At 49.6% G+C, this 19281-nt stretch overlaps 9 protein-coding genes across 9 annotated transcripts; 5 read left to right on the top strand and 4 right to left on the bottom strand.

Annotated features, from left to right (window-relative positions):
• Positions 1–477: 477 nt before the first annotated feature.
• Positions 478–2256, top strand: DEU56DRAFT_757469 (uncharacterized protein; the record flags this gene model as incomplete). Its single annotated transcript, XM_041350134.1, has 5 exons — positions 478–573; positions 649–925; positions 1016–1368; positions 1420–2148; positions 2200–2256. 5 exons carry the CDS (start codon positions 478–480, stop codon positions 2254–2256), a joined length of 1512 nt encoding a protein of 503 aa, XP_041206734.1.
• A 386-nt stretch (positions 2257–2642) lies between these two features.
• DEU56DRAFT_450119 (uncharacterized protein) lies at positions 2643–4102 on the bottom strand. Its single transcript, XM_041346273.1, has 3 exons — positions 3690–4102; positions 2989–3633; positions 2643–2933 (listed from the first exon to the last, which is right to left on the bottom strand). The coding sequence occupies exons 1-3, from the start codon at positions 4018–4020 to the stop codon at positions 2833–2835; spliced, it is 1077 nt and encodes a 358-aa protein (XP_041206733.1). The 5' UTR covers positions 4021–4102; the 3' UTR covers positions 2643–2832.
• Positions 4103–4435: 333 nt separating this feature from the next.
• DEU56DRAFT_698202 (uncharacterized protein) lies at positions 4436–4939 on the bottom strand (the record flags this gene model as incomplete). Its single annotated transcript, XM_041347272.1, has 1 exon — positions 4436–4939. A coding segment is annotated over one exon (504 nt), but the record flags the coding sequence as incomplete, so codon positions are not given.
• A 1265-nt stretch (positions 4940–6204) lies between these two features.
• On the top strand, positions 6205–8498 carry DEU56DRAFT_813207 (uncharacterized protein). The gene is made up of 9 exons (XM_041353651.1): positions 6205–6327; positions 6388–6458; positions 6517–6555; positions 6603–6614; positions 6667–6748; positions 6798–6936; positions 6989–7207; positions 7262–7561; positions 7613–8498. Exons 1-9 carry the CDS (start codon positions 6253–6255, stop codon positions 8248–8250), a joined length of 1575 nt encoding a protein of 524 aa, XP_041206731.1. The 5' UTR covers positions 6205–6252; the 3' UTR covers positions 8251–8498.
• Positions 8499–9219: 721 nt separating this feature from the next.
• On the top strand, positions 9220–10494 carry DEU56DRAFT_813205 (uncharacterized protein). Its single transcript, XM_041353650.1, has 5 exons — positions 9220–9552; positions 9608–9826; positions 9882–10070; positions 10120–10216; positions 10270–10494. Exons 1-5 carry the CDS (start codon positions 9529–9531, stop codon positions 10410–10412), a joined length of 672 nt encoding a protein of 223 aa, XP_041206730.1. The 5' UTR covers positions 9220–9528; the 3' UTR covers positions 10413–10494.
• DEU56DRAFT_813200 (uncharacterized protein) lies at positions 10495–12331 on the bottom strand. The gene is made up of 8 exons (XM_041353649.1): positions 12152–12331; positions 11981–12102; positions 11857–11919; positions 11668–11801; positions 11445–11607; positions 11335–11390; positions 10931–11287; positions 10495–10882 (listed from the first exon to the last, which is right to left on the bottom strand). The coding sequence occupies exons 1-8, from the start codon at positions 12270–12272 to the stop codon at positions 10555–10557; spliced, it is 1344 nt and encodes a 447-aa protein (XP_041206729.1). The 5' UTR covers positions 12273–12331; the 3' UTR covers positions 10495–10554.
• Positions 12332–12393: 62 nt separating this feature from the next.
• On the bottom strand, positions 12394–14152 carry DEU56DRAFT_813195 (uncharacterized protein). Its single transcript, XM_041353648.1, has 5 exons — positions 14028–14152; positions 13942–13973; positions 13237–13891; positions 12977–13183; positions 12394–12876 (listed from the first exon to the last, which is right to left on the bottom strand). The coding sequence occupies exons 2-5, from the start codon at positions 13952–13954 to the stop codon at positions 12546–12548; spliced, it is 1206 nt and encodes a 401-aa protein (XP_041206728.1). The 5' UTR covers positions 13955–13973; positions 14028–14152; the 3' UTR covers positions 12394–12545.
• Positions 14153–15505: 1353 nt separating this feature from the next.
• Positions 15506–16695, top strand: DEU56DRAFT_981798 (phosphoglycerate mutase; the record flags this gene model as incomplete). Its single annotated transcript, XM_041359863.1, has 7 exons — positions 15506–15589; positions 15643–15688; positions 15751–15758; positions 15809–16059; positions 16121–16328; positions 16378–16470; positions 16524–16695. 7 exons carry the CDS (start codon positions 15506–15508, stop codon positions 16641–16643), a joined length of 810 nt encoding a protein of 269 aa, XP_041206727.1. The 3' UTR covers positions 16644–16695.
• A 507-nt stretch (positions 16696–17202) lies between these two features.
• Positions 17203–18737, top strand: DEU56DRAFT_813176 (uncharacterized protein). Its single transcript, XM_041353647.1, has 5 exons — positions 17203–17686; positions 17743–17964; positions 18026–18214; positions 18264–18360; positions 18416–18737. Exons 1-5 carry the CDS (start codon positions 17663–17665, stop codon positions 18556–18558), a joined length of 675 nt encoding a protein of 224 aa, XP_041206726.1. The 5' UTR covers positions 17203–17662; the 3' UTR covers positions 18559–18737.
• Positions 18738–19281: the final 544 nt, after the last annotated feature.

The following is a 19281-nucleotide window of genomic DNA, read 5'->3' as shown; positions in this document are numbered from 1 at the left end:
TTTTCCCTCTGAATTTTGCTTTCGACGCCAAGGACTCCACATACCCATACTTATGCCTCACCACACACGGATCTACCCCACATTCGACCGACCTTGTATTTCCCAATACCTCTCTTGGAATTCCATGACACTAGTCAGAACAAGATCTATGTAAGGCCAACTTTTGTGGAAAAGCCTGTTGCTTGTTACAATGTAATGATGGTTGTAGGATCTTGCTGAATACCATATGGACTCCGAGTCACGATTCATTTGAACGATATGAGACTTTACTGCTGATCTTTTGTATCGAAACTGAAGCTTACTGAAGGGCCAACGGGGAACAAACGTAATGAGCGCTTATAATTAGCGCTTAGGGTTCGTGCAAGGTTCGTGCAGTTCGTGCAAGGTTCGTGCAAGGTTCGTGGGGATGTTTTTTTTTCAATGATGCGAAATTCTAAACGTCAATTTGACTGAATCGAACTTGTCACGAACGAAGAAATGAAGCCCAAAGCCGGATTTCTGTCTCTTGCTGAAGAAGTGCAGCTCTACATCCTGATCTTGCTGCCGTACCGAGATATCCTTCGTTGTTCATCCGTGAGTAGTACAATTTATTGATCAATTTGCTATTACTGTTGTGTTGGGACCTATCATCTGACGATTGTCTTGTAGGTATGTAAGGCCCTTCGCCAGACGTACCTATCGTACTCCGAACTTCAGTACATCGTTGAACTCGGCGGTCAACAACTGCTCCATGTTCCTGACATAAATCCTGAACATCGCATTTCTGTCTCCCAGCGCCTACAACTCCTGAGGAACAGAGCTCACGCATGGTTCAAGCTTGATGTCCACACTTGCACAACAATCTTTATACCAGACCAATGTCGATACAGTCGAACATCATCAATACGGGGGGTCGCCAATGGGCATCTCTGCCTCTGGGACACCAGTGAAGACTCGGCCACGATCTTGCCAATACTACCAGATGCCTCGCAATAGACAATCGAGCGTGATTGCTCTCCAATGTCGTGGCATTCAGATCCCGATGCACACACCTTCGACATGTTCATGGACCCAGCGCAAAACCTGATCGCTGTCGCGTATTCCGTTACTGATCATGATCCCAATTGGGGTGATGCTGAGATGTTCTACATTGATCTCATAGCCCTAGATGGAGGTGGTGTTCACCCTCAAGCTGCTGGGCATACACTCTTTCTGTCGGAGCTGACTGGCTACGACGTTATCAAGACAGACCCGGACGATATCAAGCTCGAGGGTTTCGGCAAGCATATCGCTTTCTGGCGCACCGTAGAGATGCTTGATGCAAACAATGATTTTCATAACATGTGGGAGTTGCAGATTTGGGACTGGCAACACTCAACAACATCCAGTGTGAGTCTTGATCAGAAATGTTAAAGTGTTGATAGATGACACTCGATTTAGTGCGTCCTCGCTGACGACATAGGCCCACTCTATGACTGCTCAGCTGATTTTTGTTTCCTCGGAAACGATAGATTGCTGGTTTTCAGCCACAAATTAAAACTCTATTCAATCGAGGATACGACACAGGCGCCGCAGCTGCTGGCGTGCTTCTTGCTGCCTATCTCAGCGATGAATATAGGGTGCACGTGCATCCTTCCTATGGAAGATAGCTTGCAACCACCGATGCAAGCCCAACAAAAGATGTGGACCTCAGACCCTCAACACCAACTATTTATATTATCCCTTGAATCATTCTGTTCGACTCTCCTCTTCATCATTTCCACCACAATGTTCTTCAATCTTGACTTCTCTGAAGAGATGCCAGCAGAAATACTGTGGGATGACTGGGGCCCTTCAAATTCTCGTGCGTTCCAGAATCACATGCACCAGCGTATTGGCGTTAGTGGAAATCGAGTGTTGCAGGCATGCCCCGTAGATGGCACGACCGATGAACAAGATCATCCTATGGAGTATAGATTCCATGCGATGGACTTCAGCCCGTTAGCTATTGAGCGTCGGCAGGGTGTGGGACGAGTAGTGAAAGAGCCATCTACGATAATCATAGAAACCCCTGACTCACCGCCACAGGTGGCCTTAACGACGAACTTGCCTTACGTCGAGCTTGTGTCGGACGGAACATTCAGTTATCCGTTTGACGGGATCTGGATCGACAAGGACGCAGTTTACCTTGTAGGGTCTCCCCATCTTTCAATAATGTGTGACATACTGACTCTTATCTAGTCTCGATATGAATTTCAAATCGAGCTCATTGAGATAACGCCGAGGGCGGCAGACTAGTACGGAATACAAGTTGGCAGTGGACTACTTACTTCTACATCATCTGCAGACACGCAAAACGAGATCGCGCCAATTGCAATAGGAGTCTCCTTACAGGAGGGGATAAGCTCTTCCTCAGGCAAGAAGAGGCTGTACACACGTGGGTAAGGAAATGGATTCGTGTCTTGTAGCTTTCTTCAGACGTTTGGATACCCATACGGATACGATCTCCCCGATATTGTACTTCAAACTCCTCTCTCCACTTGGATTGCCATGACACCAGTAATAACACAACACCAATGAACAACAGTAATAGCGGTACCTACTCTAGGAATGCGGTCGGGGATAAGTCGACGAATAACACAGGAAACGAGTGAAGACAGTAAGTGAAAGGAATGAATGCAGTCCGCAGAACCGGAACTGGACGAGAAAACTGCAGTGGAGCGGAATGTTCGTGGGGGATTGCATAGAACATGAAGTATGCAGCAAGAAAAGGGAACGTCATAAGTGCAATGAGAAACGTAACGTGCCGTTGGGGGTAAAAGTCAGAGAGTTCTTGGAATGCAAAATACGCGCGTGACTTGTTCATGTGCAGGGCTATCGTCCGACGAATAAGACGACTAGAATGATGAAGGGGATGTATGTGAATAGCGACACGACGGACATGACGCGGCACCGGAACCGCCATGCTTTTGCATCTACATCGACATACCCATCAGTTCGACCCAAACCCTACACTATATAATCACTCACCATGCTCGATCTGCGGATCATCCAAGGAAACGCCCTTCTCATCACCAACAACGCGCGTGCGCGGTGTGCGGAGAAGCGCAGCGATCCACCACAGAGGAAACAAAATGAATCCCAAGAAGAAGTACCACGCATGCACAGGCGATCCAGGCTCATCCTCCTCACGAAAATGCAGTGTCCAAGGCGTCTCTGCAAGTTTCTTCGGCGGGCGTCTAGGATCTCGCATATGAAACTTGCCAGAAGTTGCGATCGAAGGCGCATGCGGGGACACGAGCGCGCTGATAGGGATAGACGCCTGAGACATGCTTTGATGTTTCGTGTGATTCTGATTCTGGTTCTGGGCGATTGAGGTGGTGTGGGAGTTCCTGCTAGGGGTTTGTTGGGGACGAGCTGAACGAGTGGACGTGGCACGAGAGGGTGCGCGGGAGTTGGATTGTACACGAGCGCTCGTTTGGCTTGACCAGGAACCGAACTTGCCCACCTCGGGCGTCCGCTCTAAATTCACGCTCTGGCCCTGAATAGAGACGGGCCGTGAGTGGATGGGGGTGCCAAAAAGAGAGGACGTTGATATACGAGCGCGCTTGCGGTGGTACGATGATGGCGCGTGTGATGCAGCAGAGAGCTTTTGACCTGTGTGATTAGATTGAGCTATCAGTCCGCGTTCGGATCCGTCGCGAAGGGACAACGTAATAAAAGGTACGCACTTCGGTTGCTCTCTGGGACAGCGAATGTCGCGCGCTGCGCGTCCTTTTTCTGCTCAGGCGGTGTGGTGTCGATGTCTTCGGCCTTCCGTTTGCCTTTGGTCTTGTCGCTAGGGTTGCGAGACGCGGGAGACGGGGTACTTGGGTCCATGGCGATTGTGCGGGAAGTACGTGCGGGTGTGGGAGTGATAGTGGAGGGAGGGAGGAGAAACTGAGACGATGGGTGACCTTGTATTTTGCTTGGACCCATAGGCACGTCTAGTCTCGAAGAAGTATTGTTTGGCGAGGCGGCGCCATCCGTAGCGACCAGAGTACCATTTTGTTTTGCAGACATGCGCGGGTCTGCGTAACTTGCTGGGCGGCTATGGTGCGTCGAGGGAGGAGGAGGGGGTGGAGATGGAGATGGAGATAGGGATGGGGATGTGCGTTCCCCGCCTAGAACAAATGAGTGAGTATGTGAAACGAACGACTGAAGAGAACGTATGAGAAAGTACATGGGTGAATAGAAAGAAGAGAGACAAGATGCGGAATCCGGGACGTATGGCACAAAGCAAGATCTAAATGTCGTAAGAAGCGGACTCACCTTGGGGAGCTGGGGAGCGTGGTCGAAGTGGTGAAGGAGATGAAGGAGAAAATGATCGCGATATGGGCGCCTGTTTAGGAAATTGTGCCACGCCGCTAACGCGTGTTTCGGACCCCGGACCCGGGACACCACTTTGGGATACAGATGACCAATTGACGAGGTCAAGCCCTTCACCCAACGAAAGCCGCAGGATTTCGCGCGATACCTCTGCGGGCCATGCGGTGTTTGAAGATGAGTTGACACCTTCTGTAGCTTGTTGTGCGCTCCAAGATGCACTGTTACGTCGACGGCGTTGGGGTTTGTCAGAAATTGTTCGCGCACGGAGACGTTGTGCAGCAGGCTGCTCTTCTGAGGAAGGAGGGAAGACATCCTGCACCTTCGAGAGGCTCGCAGAATGTCGGACAGAACGGCCAAATGTCATTGATAGCGATGCAAAGAAATCATCACCAATGCCAGACGGGATCCGTGATGGGCGTTTGGGAAATGAGTTGGATCGGTCTGCGAAACCTGATGCCATGGGAGCAATATCATTAACGTTCTTGTCCTTGAGGCAGGATGACAAAGCCGGGTGAATCAAGGGGGGCAGAGGGGGTGGAGGCGATGGATGCGTAAACGTAAACGTGGACCGGCTCTCGGGTGTCGGATGGCCAAATGTTCCGGGAGAGTCGAATCCCAATTCGCGGAGGATAGGTGTAGTGAAGTATGCATTTGGGCGAGTTGTCGGAGATGTATTGGATCGTGGTCTATTGGGTGTTCGTGGATGTATTCTGGAGGACGTGGTATCCGTTGGCGATGCTTTGGAATGGATGGATGAACTGCTTGTATGATTATCGTCGGGTATCGTTAAGGTGCGCCCGTTATTGATTGCCTGCGCTGATATATCGCGAGGCGCTATGGAGGATCGTGACACACTACGGGAGGTTGTGACAGAGCGTGAACTTCCGGAAGAGCTTGTCCCTTTACCGTTCTGACTGTTACTTCTCTTGAGTGAAGGAGAATATGACATTCGTCTGGTAGTGTCTTTAGTGGGACTATGGTCTGCAAATTCTGGTACCATTGGGGAACTACGCGCTCGTTGGCGACCAAACGTGGACCAGCCTCCAGACGCAGCTAGGCGGTCAATAGATTTCGACTCGCTTAGAGGTATTTCATGGGCCAGAGAGTCTGACCCAGGTTGATCCACTTCGCAGACACTCTCGGAGATGGGTTTTGCTTGCTGTATATTGCGAAGCCCCCAACTACTGACATCTACAGTGTGTCTCCGAGTTCTGGGGCTCAGGCTGTGAGGCAGAGATTCTGAATCATCCATGTCCAAGTATGAACTCGGATTCTGGAGAATCTTCTGGTCTATGCCATAACGCACTGCCGGGGAGGTTTCCGCGGTTGAGCCCACACCATAACTGAGCGCAGCAGTGGGATGGACAACGCAGAAGTTTTCTGGTTGAGGAGGTGCAGCAGCGGAATGGCTTATGCCTCGGCTTCGGATGTGAGAGAGGAATGAATGCATCTCTCGCCAGATACCCCTGCGGCTACGCGGGTCAGTGCGGCGCATACATGAGAATCGTTGGACATACAGTCACTCCGTCAATTATAAGGTGCTGGATCGAACTCGTTCTCGTGAGGTACAGGGACGTAGGAACAGGTTGTCACCGTCCCTGTCAACACGTGAATCGTAACTATCGCCAAGCAACTGGGCAACAAAGACCGACGTAAACCAGCACGAAGGCAACAGTTGTGCGCTGATACAATGAACGTTGCCCAGCTGGGTGGAGTCGAGATAATCCCTGTTCCGGATCAGTCCTCGTAGAGCACTAGATCAACCACCCCTTCTGCAGGGGTCGACTCTATTTACGCGTCGAGGTCACATGATCATCGACAATTGATTACATAATCACACATACCTCAGCAGTGGCAGTGGCAGCTGGCACGTCCAGACCGCAACAGCGCATTGAGCAGCCAGCTGCGTCCTCGATTTTGCCCACCATGGATCGCTTCGACTCCCTGGCGAATACCTTGTCAAACCTGACCGTCTACGATATCAAGAACATGTACAACCAGGTACGTGGCGACTAAGAGTAGGGCAATTGCAATTGCACATGCTGATAGTTGTCGATGTAGGCCAAAAATGTTGTGCTCAATATCAGCGAGATGGAGTCCAAGGTCAGAGAGGCAACTAATGACGAACCTTGGTAAGCACATTATGTCCCAGCGCAATACAGAGCGTAGGAGATTCACAGGGCAACGCAGGGGCGCCAGTTCCACATTAATGCAAGAAATTGCTCAAGGGTTAGTGGCTTTCTACTACAGTAAATGATAATTGACATTTTTCTTAGGACGTTCAACTTGTAAGCCTAGCTCTCCAGCGTTCCGACCATATGTCCATTGACCTTACCCCAGCCAAAACTTCAATGAAATCATGCCATGTATATATGCCCGGTTTATGGAAAAAGAGGCCCGACAGTGGAGGCAGATTTACAAGGTGGGTTGTGCGTGTTTGATATGGCCCTTTCACCAACCCATGTCCACAGGCTCTTCAACTGCTTGAGTACTTGATCAAACACGGCAGTGAGAGAGTTGTCGACGACTCCCGCTCCCACATCTCTACGCTCAAGATGCTCAGAAATTTCCATTACATAGACGACAAGGGCAAAGATGAGGGCCAGAATGGTATGCAGTTGACAGCGAACTAAATATTGTCACTGACGTACTGCGCATATAGTCCGCAACCGGGCCCGTGAACTAGTAGAGTTGTTATCCGATGTAGAGAACATCCGCACTGAGCGACGGAAAGCGAAAAATAATCGCCATAAATACACTGGGACAGGCAACGATCCTATGAGCTTCAGCTCGGGTGGCAGTCGCTTTGGCGGATTTGGCAGCGATAGCTTCTCGAGTGGAAGTGGAGGCTATTATGGCGACAGAATGAGTGGTAGAGATGGTGAGAGTCTATTTTATCTTGTCTCAAGAATCATCATTGCTCACATCGTGTTAGATTACGGAGGCAGCTCTGGTTTCAAAGATAGCAACGGTAGAAAGGACTTCGAGGAGTACACTGCTGGGGACGACGAAACTGTTGTCAGACGGTCAGGTTCTGTCAATAGGAGTCATACTGGGTCCCGTCAGGGCACACAATCAGTTAGTTCTCCTGTCCGTACGGCACAACCTGCACCTCCGAAGCCGAAAGAACCTGAGGTCGATCTCCTGGGTGGTTTCAGTGACGAGCCAGTGACCGCTCCCCCCGTGTCCAACACGAACAAAGCCCTTCCATCCGTGGGCAATGTCAGTCTTGACGGTGAGGCGCCCATCAGAAGGTTCTTTCAGAAAACTGATCTTAGTCATGCAGATGATGATTTTGCTGATTTCCAAGCCGCGCCATCTTCACCCGCGCCGTCTTCACCTGCCCCGGCATCTGCCCCCGTCCCTACCAAGCCTACGTTGATGGAAATGCTACGGAGTGCAAGTCCTCCTACTGGCAATCGGGCACCCATGATGAGCCCATCTCTTGCCTCACAAGTTCCTACTGGATTTCCCAACACCTCCATGAGGGCACTTTCTCCCACAAACAGGCAATTTTTCCCTGCAGCTGCCAGTGGGTCATCCGGTAGCTTGTGGTCTACGTCGACGCCGCTGTCGCCTACCACATCCGTACGAACACCAATGTCAGCTGCACCCATTCCCCCCGCAGCTGCACCCCCGAAAGCTTCACCCGCCTCACCCCCGAAGTCGTCGTCGAACTTCGAGGACTTGTGGTCCATGTCTCTAGGCACATCATCGACGACCCCGACTGTCAAGTCTGGAAGCACTGGTAAATCTATTAAAGACCTCGAGAAGGAGAAAGCCCAGGCTGGTATCTGGGCGTCGAGTCAGAAACCAGGGGCGGCCCAGATGGGAATGGGTGGATTCGGGAACTTTGGTGGAATCGGTACCTCCGGTGGAGCCTCTTTTGCTTCTGCGAGCGGTGGAGATGATCTCTTGCTGTGAACCATGATTACAGACTTGATCGTGCGGTTCGGTGCAGTTGCTTGTTTAATGTTGCGGCCTTGGTTCATAAGTTTATCTGTTATCAATTTTTTGCGGAATTCTGGTGTCCGTGTGCAACTTCCAAGTCCATCATGCTCAGGAAGAGCCGGATTCAGCTCATATTGTAGAAGCCTTGACATCCATTAACACAAGCTTTCTGTGCGATAGGTGTGAAAGAATCCACGCTACAGCATTAACAAAGTAGGTGGTGCAAAGGCGGTGGGGTAAGTATACGATGCAAATTTGTGCATCGCCGTGACACTCGTAAACTATATGGAAAATTATTGTAAAATGGTCGGCATCCTTGATTCGCGCAGTGCCATGCATGATGTGGCCGAACTACATCGTTGAACTTAATGTCGAGAAATTTACGCCTCGCCTCCGCGAGAAGTCACGTGATCTCGACAACACCGCCTGTGGGCCACGAACTTGAGATAACTAAACTTATCCTGAAGCGGTTCTCAAGATCTCAAGCGTGGCAACCACGTCTTCAGGCAGCCGCAGCGAGACTCTGATCAAACTTAAACTTACAGTGTGTTGCATAAAAAAAACTGCGTCTCCACAGCTCGAGCCTATTTGTACCTATTTGTTCCGGCCAAATCATTCCGAAAATAGACTTGTCTGTGCCGCTCTCTATACATTTCTCTTCTCTTTTTCGGCAATGCTATTCCGTTCGGCTGTTTTTTGGCGTTTGCCCCTTTGCTACTTCTAGTGATCTTTCTCGTTTGATGGCCTGCGATAACCCCTGTAGGCACTTCTTGTACTGCTATATACCAAGGCCATCCTGCATTATGAATCACGAATTTGACGGTTGTGCTCCTTCATAACTGAGCTATCATGTTGTACCCTTTGCTGCAACTACAGTTCGCATTTTTTTTTCCTTATTCAATTCTGCTTCATTTTTGATTCACGAAACATGGCGCCCTCTCGGCTACAATTGCGTATGAGCAGAGTCGGGGACCGGCGCGGGCGCCGCTACGATTCGGTATCTTGGCTCACAGTGTGGAAATGTGGCTACGCAGTTTTTTATGCAACACACTGATACTTTTCACTCAGCGCTCAGCCACCACACCTACGCGTTGGTACCGGTAAAGTAGATCCGTCACGGAAATCCAAGACCCTATTGGTTGAATATCTTTCCCTTAAATCGAAAGATGAGTATAAGAGGATCCAGCATGTCAAAGTACAGTGACCGTGATCCAGCCAAGTATTACTCTCCTCTTCAACGTGGTGCTTGTCATGGCTTTACACTATTTTCCAAAGGTGCGTTTTGAAAAGTAGAAAAATATGTTGTCATAGAACTGAACTAGTACGCTAGGCTTTCATGTTCTATGGGACTCTTGATGAAAGAATGCTAACCGAAAAGCAAACACTCCCCGAAGCCCTCCGTTACACATCCTTTTTAACGAGAGTACTGTGTTTTCTTGCTCTCGGACGCCCCGATCTTGATGAACACTGGGAGTCTCTACAATCCAAGGAAGAATTCGAAGACGTAAAGACAAGGCTATGCTCTATCCTGACTTACACTATCACTGCAGTAAGCTCTTCAAATCTCTACTTACGTTGGCGCTAACATGCCAAATTTCGAAAAGGCGGGCCTGCTTCTCGCTACAAGTGGTGTTTTCGTAACCACTGGCTCTCCCGTGTCACATTTTGACTATACCTCGCCTGTCCCCTATTTTTTGCTCTTTATATCACTCATGTTGGCCATGATTGCGATGCTGACATCTGGCTTGAGCATGATACGCTGGCTACACACCGATCGGCAGTGGGCTCAAGAAGTGAGGGCTATTCTCACTTTACCGGCTACACTAGTTGACTTTTTATCAGCAACTCAAGTCAGGCGGCTATTTTATCTTGTCTTACCTCTTGTCGATCGTCATGCCCATGTCCTTCGTTGGCTGGTCCCTGAATTGCTTCATATTTGGTAAGTTGCTCCAATAATTTGATGCTCTTGATTCTAATGTATTTCATCCGCAGCCATGCTGATTACTGGCTTCTACTCCACAAACACGGTTTGCTGCACCTTCACCGCGCTCTGGCTGGTCATATACGTCGTCATCATTGGGACAATATCGATTGAATTCACGTGGAAGTATAGGAAAAGTCTCAAATTACGCTGATCTACATACTTACCGGCAGGAGTTTCTCTCTCCTCTTGTTACGTTTCGCAACCATTCCATTTCATCCTGGTCTTCTCACTTCGAGCTGAACACAGATATGTAGTAACATTATGTGGTGTACGATATATTAATGCAAATAGAGTTACGCAACTTTCTTCCGTGGCCTACCCCTTTTTACCGGTGACGCGTCCGAGTCAGAATTAGCGAGATAACCAAAGTTGCGTTTTATCGGCTCTACATAGCCCATGCCGAGTTCGCGTAGGACGGCATCTTCGCTTTCGCCTTCTACGAATGCCCAATAGCCTTCCTGTGCATCCGCTGGGAGCGATGGATCAGAAGTCCATCTCCACAGGCCGAATTCATTGAGGAGCAAGCCCAGTTGCGTAGCTTTTTTATGAGTGCCGACATAAAACTCCTTGTCCCCAGTCAACGCAAGTAGTGCTGCACCCTTCGATTTCACAGGGGCAAGGCTACGCGCCATTAAATCAGTGAGCCAAAAGATCTTAATCAAAACTTACTTCAAGTCCAATCGAATATAAACGCCCTGCTGCTCACGGATGCGCTCGATTCGTTGAGACCGTTCTTCCCAAGTTCCGTCTGCAGTCCTTTCAGGTAGACGTATCACACCCTGCCACTTCCGGATTCCCGGCGACAACGTCTCAGCGATGAGACCACGGCTTTCGAGTGGCAATACCACATCACGCAAGAGAAGCGAGTCTTGAGCTTCCTGAACCTTTGTATATGGCATGCGAAAAGGCGCCATGCTATATCGTTGGGTAACCGAGCCATTCTTTGATGAGGGCGTAGGCACGTGAACATGAGAAGGGTGTGTCAATAGAATATCAACGCCCGGAGATGATTGGGCACCCCGTCGGCTATTGAAGTTAACACAGTAAAAAGGGAAAGGATGCAGGCTGCTTACTAGCTACCCACGAGCTCAACATTATATTTGCAAGAGATATTCTCCGAAATAAATTTCTAGACAGTGATGAGCCAATAGAGCGTTCTTTGAGTAATTGATCAATAACGTACGACGAGTAGCTCGGCTTGACTTCTCCCGACAGGTCGTTCGAGATCTTCGTTGTATCGCACGGCGGTTTGCTGCGGGGCACTCAGCATGTCAAAGAATTTCGGTTTCTTCAGGTCCGCGATGGATGTACAACCCGCCTTAATGAGAGCGTTCGCGGTCATTACGCTGTAGTTACACAATTTGTCAGAACACCGTTGAAGTCAACCCGGGGTGAACGTGTAGTACCCAAGACCGGAAACAGATGTCAATGACCGAGATATCATTTTCTTTCGTTCCTCCTCAGGATCAGAATTTTTTTTCGTCTTGCGTTTCGGTGCCTCGGTGCCTCCTTCAGATACCTCGATAATAGCTCCCGGAGCCTGGAGACATGCATGAAACCCATGGACAATGGCAAGACATCCAACACCTACGGACATAGTCTTTACCCGACAAGAACGCGTCTATCCTGTTGCTAATTCCGACGCCTACACCTTTCAGCTGAATAGAATCCCTCTCAGTGAGTATTAGACTCGCGGAGCTACTGGCGAATAGTTCTGACCTTTTTCACCTCAGCTACGTTCCGCACCGGTTCCTCCAGTGCGCCAATAGCCTCGATGGCTCGTGCAAACGCGCGAACTTTGTAACCATTTCTGTTCGGACTGGAGTCTTCATGCTCTAAATCTATGTCGGGGGTTGAGGATTTCCGCAGTCTAAACTTCAAGGAACTCACTTTGTGACAGCATTTGGAGGAGCTCATGGTTCGGACCGGGATTGGTCGTCGAAAATGCTTTCCTTGAGCACGAACAATGGGAGAATAAAGTAGTCGCCCGAAATAGTGAGCGGGACAGCATGAAGCTCAATACTCGTCCTGATTCTCCTCCGAGGAGCCTGTTTGAGTGACTGCAATTCTTCGAAGCACTGAATTTGATTACATAACCTTGTTTTGCGTCAGGTGACAAATTGTTCACTTACACAAAAGGAAATTCCGAGCGAAAAACTCAAAAGTACACAGAATCACAGATACAAATCGTTCACTTCAAAAAAATGGCGATGAAGCAGAACTTAAAATACGACAGTAAAGCACACATGCGAAACGAATACGATGATAGGGTCATCGCTCCAGCCTAGATACCTGCCATCTGCATCCTAGCTTGCCCGGCTGATTGTGCTCCTCCTTGTTGCCCTACGGCACCCTGCACCTGCTGCTGCCCAGGTATGGATTGACCGGGTTGCGCCAATACCAGACCCTGTCCCATCGCGAATGCTGGGACTGTCTTCTCCTCGAGGTCTGCGTAGCGAACGCTCATCTCTTTACGCTCTTTGCACCAGTCATCGGGATTCCACCATGTGTATGTTCCTGCTTCGCCGCCTGGGATTTTTGATGATGGAGCGCTGCCGCTTTCTTTCGTTATCCAAATCCGTAGGTCTTTGTGGTATCGCCAATTACGATTCCACCTGTAAAGCCACAAGTCAGTCCGAATCCACAAGTTAATGCAGCCAAAAACAGCACTGTGGGACGTATCGAAAGCTTTCTGGGACATGAATGGAGACCTACAATTCTTGCGCTGCAATTTCTTGTAGTGCATCCCTCGGACTTGAATAGAACATGAAAAACAGCGTCTCATCACTGAATGCTCCAGCCTTGGCTGGTCCTAATGCCGGCGGTTGAGCGCTATAACACGGAGGCAGATGAAAATCAGGTTCAACGCTATGGGCTGCAGATTGATCTGCCCACGGCGTAACAAATGTCGAATACAGGTTTCTTTCATGCAACATAAGCATAAACGGTCGGTAGTCTAGTAATGCATGACATACCCCTCATATCCCATGTCGAGTCCCATTGCTCCCAAATCTGTACCGACGCTGCTCAGACCTCCATCTGCGTCAACACCAGCGTTCTTAATCATTGCGAGCAGGCCAAGGAGCCCCCACCGGTCTGCTGCAGACATGAGCACCTGCTGTGCGGGAGTCTGTGGATGATGGTGAGCTTGTACAAGTGGATTATGTGTCGGTTGTGGATTATGCAACTGTGGGTGCGCGTTGTGCTGATGCGGATGTATGTGATGCGTTCCGTTTGACACATGAGGACTTACTCCCGGAGGTGGTACACCGGGTGGTGCAGTAAGATCAGCACCGGGCGGTGGGTTCTGCGATTGGGACGGGTTCTGGCCACTTAGTGGCTGCTGGCCTGCCTGACTTCCCAGTGCTGGGAAATCATCAGGGCCAAAGTCTCTGCTCTGTGCCACTACACCTGCAGCTCCTGACCCACTCTGCCCTGCCTGCGTTGCATAACTTGTGATGTTAGAACCTGGTGCAATTGCAGGTGTTCGGTGTGCATTTTGTTGCTGAAGGGTTGGTGTTGGATAACTCCGTTGTGGTAACGGGTACTGCGACGTTGGGTAGGGAGAGCGAAACTGCGACGACAAACCGGCTGGAGGAGCAAGACTTGGTGGTCGCTGTGGTGGTTGACCTGAGCGGAACTAATTGTAACAATGGCGCCAGAACAAGCTGGGAACACACCTGGTCGGTTCATTATGAGTGAAGAATTTCTGCTACAAAGTCGGTGTTATTGTGATATTAGATGCGGCGAAGAAGAGAAAACTCACGGCAACTTGGTTTGACGGTTTCTGATGTTTTGCGGTCTTAGCTGGTGGACGAATATCTTATGTTGATGTTTGTTTGTTGACCTGTAGCCTTTGAGTTTTGCAAAGAGAGCGCTTGTCGGTTAGGAACGACCGTCAACAACAAGAACGACTTTGATGCCGTCAGCTTGGCAGCTTGGCTATCCTCAGGCGGAGATATTGAGCAGCGCTCCCAAACACAGCAGGCATCAAAATATGTGCTGTCTAGCTCCAGCTGAGCTGCTGCCCTTATATTGCAATATTGTGCATGACGCATGGTTGTTGCCGACCTGCGTCCTGCAGCAAACCTGTCCGACTAGGCGTTCAGCAGAACCGTCCCCGCTTTATTTCTGTGTAGATGCGCTTGCACAACGACTGACTCTAGCAGCCACCCGTCCGGATACCCGATCCTGATGCCGTTCCAGCCGTGACCTCACACACTCTCTATCCGATATCGATCCTCCAGATACTCCTTGCGGTGATTCTGCGGTCTTGCCCCATCCATAAAAGAGGTCCATCTTCGACCGACCAGCAACAAAGATTTCACACACCCAGGTGTATGACCTTTTCGACTTCCCTCGCTCGTCTCGGACTGAGCAGTCCAAACAGAACAATTTTCCACCTCAATAATACATCGACTTTTGCAGACAACCAGTACTCGCTTCAACGCACCCAATCCATGACAGGTCTATAACGCGCGACGCGGCCGAACCACGTTCTGCAACCCCGAACATCGTTACGTTCTTGGCCGTTCGGTGTTGCCAATTACCAATCACTACTCTTACGTCGAGTTAGCTCACCAGTTGTGCCTGATCTTCTAGTAGGAAATGGGGTGAGAATCTAGCTCCATTAACAGCGCATCAGTTTCGTGGAATCGCTTTTTGCCTGAACGATGTTTAGCTCCGGGTTTTTAGCCTCTGTAAGTACATGAAACGAATGACATAATCGTGCTCCAGGATACGCCGCTTGGTTCCCGTGGTGTCACATGATTGTTATTTTGCAGTGAGCCCTTACTTTTGCTCGTAGTCCCAAGCTTTCGCCGGTCGGCCGAGAATGCGATTCAAGCGTCTGATAATTCGTAGGCGCGTGGCTTTGGAGGGCGCAGAGTTCAACTAATCGACTCCTGATAGAGCCATGTTCTCGGCTGTGATCCATTCAATCAACACCTCAAAGGGGACTTGTGGTTATCCATTATCTGGCAAGTTACCCGCCAAAGTATACTTTCCCTTTTGAAAGATCGAAGCACTCCATGAAACCTTTTTGTCCTCGTACTACAAATTGAATCGTGCTATATATAATCACGAGGAAAGCGCGCCAATGTCGAATTTATGCTCCGACACGCTCCAGCACGAGTTAATTTATTTCGGTTTGTAAGTAAACCCTGCAAGCCATCGATCGGATTGATCAGTGCCAGATACCATCAATATCCTCTGATCAGACAAGATGCTCACAGTGACACTGGTATGTTCTCTTCATGCCTACGAGATCCTTCTGACATTGCTAATGGGTACGCGCAGATTAGACATGGAGAGTCCACGCACAACGTGGTAAGGCTGAGTGAGTGGTCTGGTGATACCCACTGATCTCGAGATAATTGCAGCAAGCTCTCTGGTCGGGCTGCACGGAGTGTCCACTCACAGAAAGAGGTCAGTGGTAGCTCGAACACGCGCCTATCTAACGAGCATCACGACTGATCTTGGCTAATCAGGGACGCAGGTAGGCCTTTCTCTCGCCTATCCATCAGCCCAAGCTAACCCCGAGAACAGCAAGCACGCGCCGTAGGCGCATACTTCGCGAACACAAAATTCACCAAGATCTACGCGTCCCCTCTACCGCGCGCACGGGACACAGCTCAGGCAGTACTCGACGCGCAGCCCACGCCTAAGCCGTCTCATGATTTCACCATCGCCCTGATCAGAGAACAAAGTTTTGGTGCCGCGGAAGGCCATCAGATATCCATACGGGAACCAGGCAAGACACTCGAAGCTCACTTTGCAGAAGAGAAGTACCCGTTTTTGTATGAAAGCGAGAGAGGACGTGGCATTTCCTGGCGGGGAGTCTGTGGAAGATCTGGTGAGGAGGGGTGAGAGGGCAGTGAGGGAGGTTGTGCTGCCGCATGTGGCGAGTGTTGCGAGGTCGGGGAGGGACGAGCATATTGCGCTTGTGAGTCATGGGTTGTGTATCGCGCAAGTGACGGGCGCGATTGTGAGATTGGGCGGGGGAACATGGAAGCGAAAGGGACCCATGGTCAATACGGGGTGGGTGAGGGTAGAGGTACAAATTCAGGTGAGTGTGGTGGACATTGATTATGAGGTGGTGTTCACGGATGGTGCAGGGCGGGATACCAGTGGAAGTCGGGGATGGCGAGGTTCCTCCGGTAGAAGTGATAGTGACAGACGAGGGCAGGGCAGATCACCTTGAGGGCCTTGTGTGTTGGTTTCGTTTGTGATGTTGACTGACTGACGAGAACATGACTGACAGCTCGACGGAGGCCCACTTCAAGGCATGAAAGCGATTATGGGTGGAGGAGTGGTGGTGGAGGGAAAGAACGCGAATGAGGCGGAGGCTATCGCACAGACGTCTAGTAGGAATCGGGTATAGAGCTTGTCACATATATATTTCAGATAATTGACGCATGCAAGTACTGCTGGTACTAACTGGGCGTGTGGTCTGCTGCTCGTCCGTGGGAGTCGGGAAGCTTAATCGTGCACTCTATAAATAGCGCAATCTATCGAGGACTTGCCTCATAGAGGGGCTGGTCACCAATATTCTAATAGCCCAAGGCAGTGTTACTTAACCGCCAGCAATTTTGAAAATGCCTCACTTTGAAGTTTGAACGGGCGGTGATGAGACCCAGATGCATATGTGGGCCACTGTCTGACGTGTGAGATTTTACAGACGTTTGTGTTTGATTTGACAAAACCCCACTACATACGCCCAAAATTTACACTCGCCGAATATATACGGAGCCGCTGGGCGACCGGGATGTTCTATCGCATGTTCGTGGCCTCGCTGTTGCCCCTAGCTTTGCAATGGGCAACGACTGGAGGAGCTGCAGTGCTGGTTGTGTATTTTACTCCGACTGTGGTAAGTATTTTGATACGCATTTATCTGCACCCGTTGCTTATTAGCGGCACGTGACAGGGCCTTGGTTGTAGATCTCGCGGCAACGGAATCTATGGAAGGGGAAGGGTGCAGTGACCTTGCCGTGGAACCAACATTGCACTAGACCCTGTCGGGACCTACTCGGTGGTCAAAATCACGGAAAATCCCAGACTCCTTCAGGTACAAATTCTCAACTTGCCCTCGGCCGAGTGGGTAGGAGTCTGGGAAAATCCTAGTCGAGCCTCGTGGAATAGTTGGGACTCCAACTTGTCCAAGCTCCAAGTTGACAACGGTGACCAAACCATGACAGTCCAACCAAAGAACGCATCCACATATAGTAATAGTTCATCATATCTCCAAGATAACGGTACGACATGAACACCGCTATAATCAGTAGGCCACAGCAGTCACCACTATTTCTCGACTTATAAAGTGACCTAGCGATTATATAGCATGACTCGGATATCCACTAATCTATCTGTCCTCTTCAAGTTCTCTTTAACGTGGTGCTCATTATGGCATTGCACTATTTTCCAGAGGTGCGCTTTGAAAACATGGAATGATATGCTGCCATAAACCTGAACTAACACACTAGGCTTTCACGTTCAATGGGACTCCCGGTGAAAGTTCACTACGTGACAGAGAACAAGCACTCCCAGAATCCCTTTGTTACACATCCTCCATAACGAAAGTACTCTGTTTTGTTGCAATAGGCTGCTCCGATCTTGAAGACCATTGGGAGTCGCTGCAATCCGATGAAGCATTCGAGAAGGTGAGGGGCAGCCAGTGCTCTATCCTGTCCAGCACTATCTCCGCAGTAGGCTATTCAACTCTCTGCAAGTTCAAGCCGGCGCTAACGTAGCCTAACGTTTCAAAAGGCGAGCCTGCTTCTCGCGACAAGTGGTATTTTCGTAACCACTGGCTCTCCCGTGTCATATCTTGCATATAATTCACCTGCGACCTATTTCCTGCTCTTTATGTCACTCATGATGGCAATGATTGCGATGCTCACATCTGGCTTGAACATGATCCGCTGGCTACAAGCCGATCGGCAGTGGACTCGAGAAGTAACCGTTATTCTCGCTTTACCCACTACATCGGCTGACCTCTTGTCAGCAACTCATGCCAGGCGGTTACTTCCTCCTGTCCTACCTGTTATCGATCGTTATGCCCATACTATTTGTTGGCTTGTCCCTGAATTGCTTCATATTTGGTGAGTCACCCAGTAACCGGATGCTCTCTTGGGTATTCACATATTTCTCCCGCAGCGATGTTGGTAGCAGGCTTCTACTCCCAGAACACGGTCTGCTGCATCCTCACCGCAGTCTGGCTGGTCATATACGTCGTCAGCATTGGAACAATATTGATGGAGTTTGCGTGGAAGTATGCGAAATGCCTCAAATCTCGATGATCCAGATACCGTCAGGAGTTTCCACTTTGTTTTCATTTGCTTTGTTACGGCGTTTGACTACGTATTGTTTTGAAAGTTAGTGTTCTATGTCGTGAAATATGCCATGTATCCACTGCTATAGCTACCATCTATATGTACATATGTATTAGGTTCTGTCGTTTTGCGAATATCTACAGGATTGTAATTTGCACGCGTGTGTACCGCGAAATTGTTACAGTCCTTAGATTCTATTTGACTTGAAGCTTGAAGCATGAATTACTGTCTCAGTCTGCGTGCTAATGAACCTGTGCGTCCTATACAACAGGCGCGAGCCGGAGTTACTAATCCTGTACATAACTTTGGTATTGTTGACAAGCACGTCTGCAAGGCTATGATGATTCTACTTCCTAGTAGCAGTCAAAGTTCTCTAGTTTCTGTGTTCAGATCCGTTTAGCTTGATCATTATGCGAGGAGGATACATTCGCATGTTCATCTCCTGGCTGGAACAAACTGATTTCAAGCTCTCATTTTTATAAGTATAGACTTTCGGGAGCTTACCAACGCTTGATCCCGCCCCTAGGCCTTCGTGTACTATATGGATTCCCGGTAGTGCGACACTGTGTGGTATCTGCGCCTGGGCCCACCCAGTTCGCACAGCACCCCAGTGCTTCAATTTGAGGTAAGTACTAGGTCACTGCAGGGCATCCCCTCTTTCAAAGTCGAACCGAGACCACTTGATGAAGT

The sequence above is a fragment of the Suillus clintonianus genome (genome assembly GCF_016758775.1).
Source record: "Suillus clintonianus strain FC179 chromosome Unknown DEU56scaffold_53, whole genome shotgun sequence".
Taxonomy (NCBI): Eukaryota; Fungi; Basidiomycota; class Agaricomycetes; order Boletales; family Suillaceae; genus Suillus; species Suillus clintonianus.
Note: the sequence above shows the minus strand (reverse complement) of the source record. Positions and strands in the feature narration are given on the sequence as shown.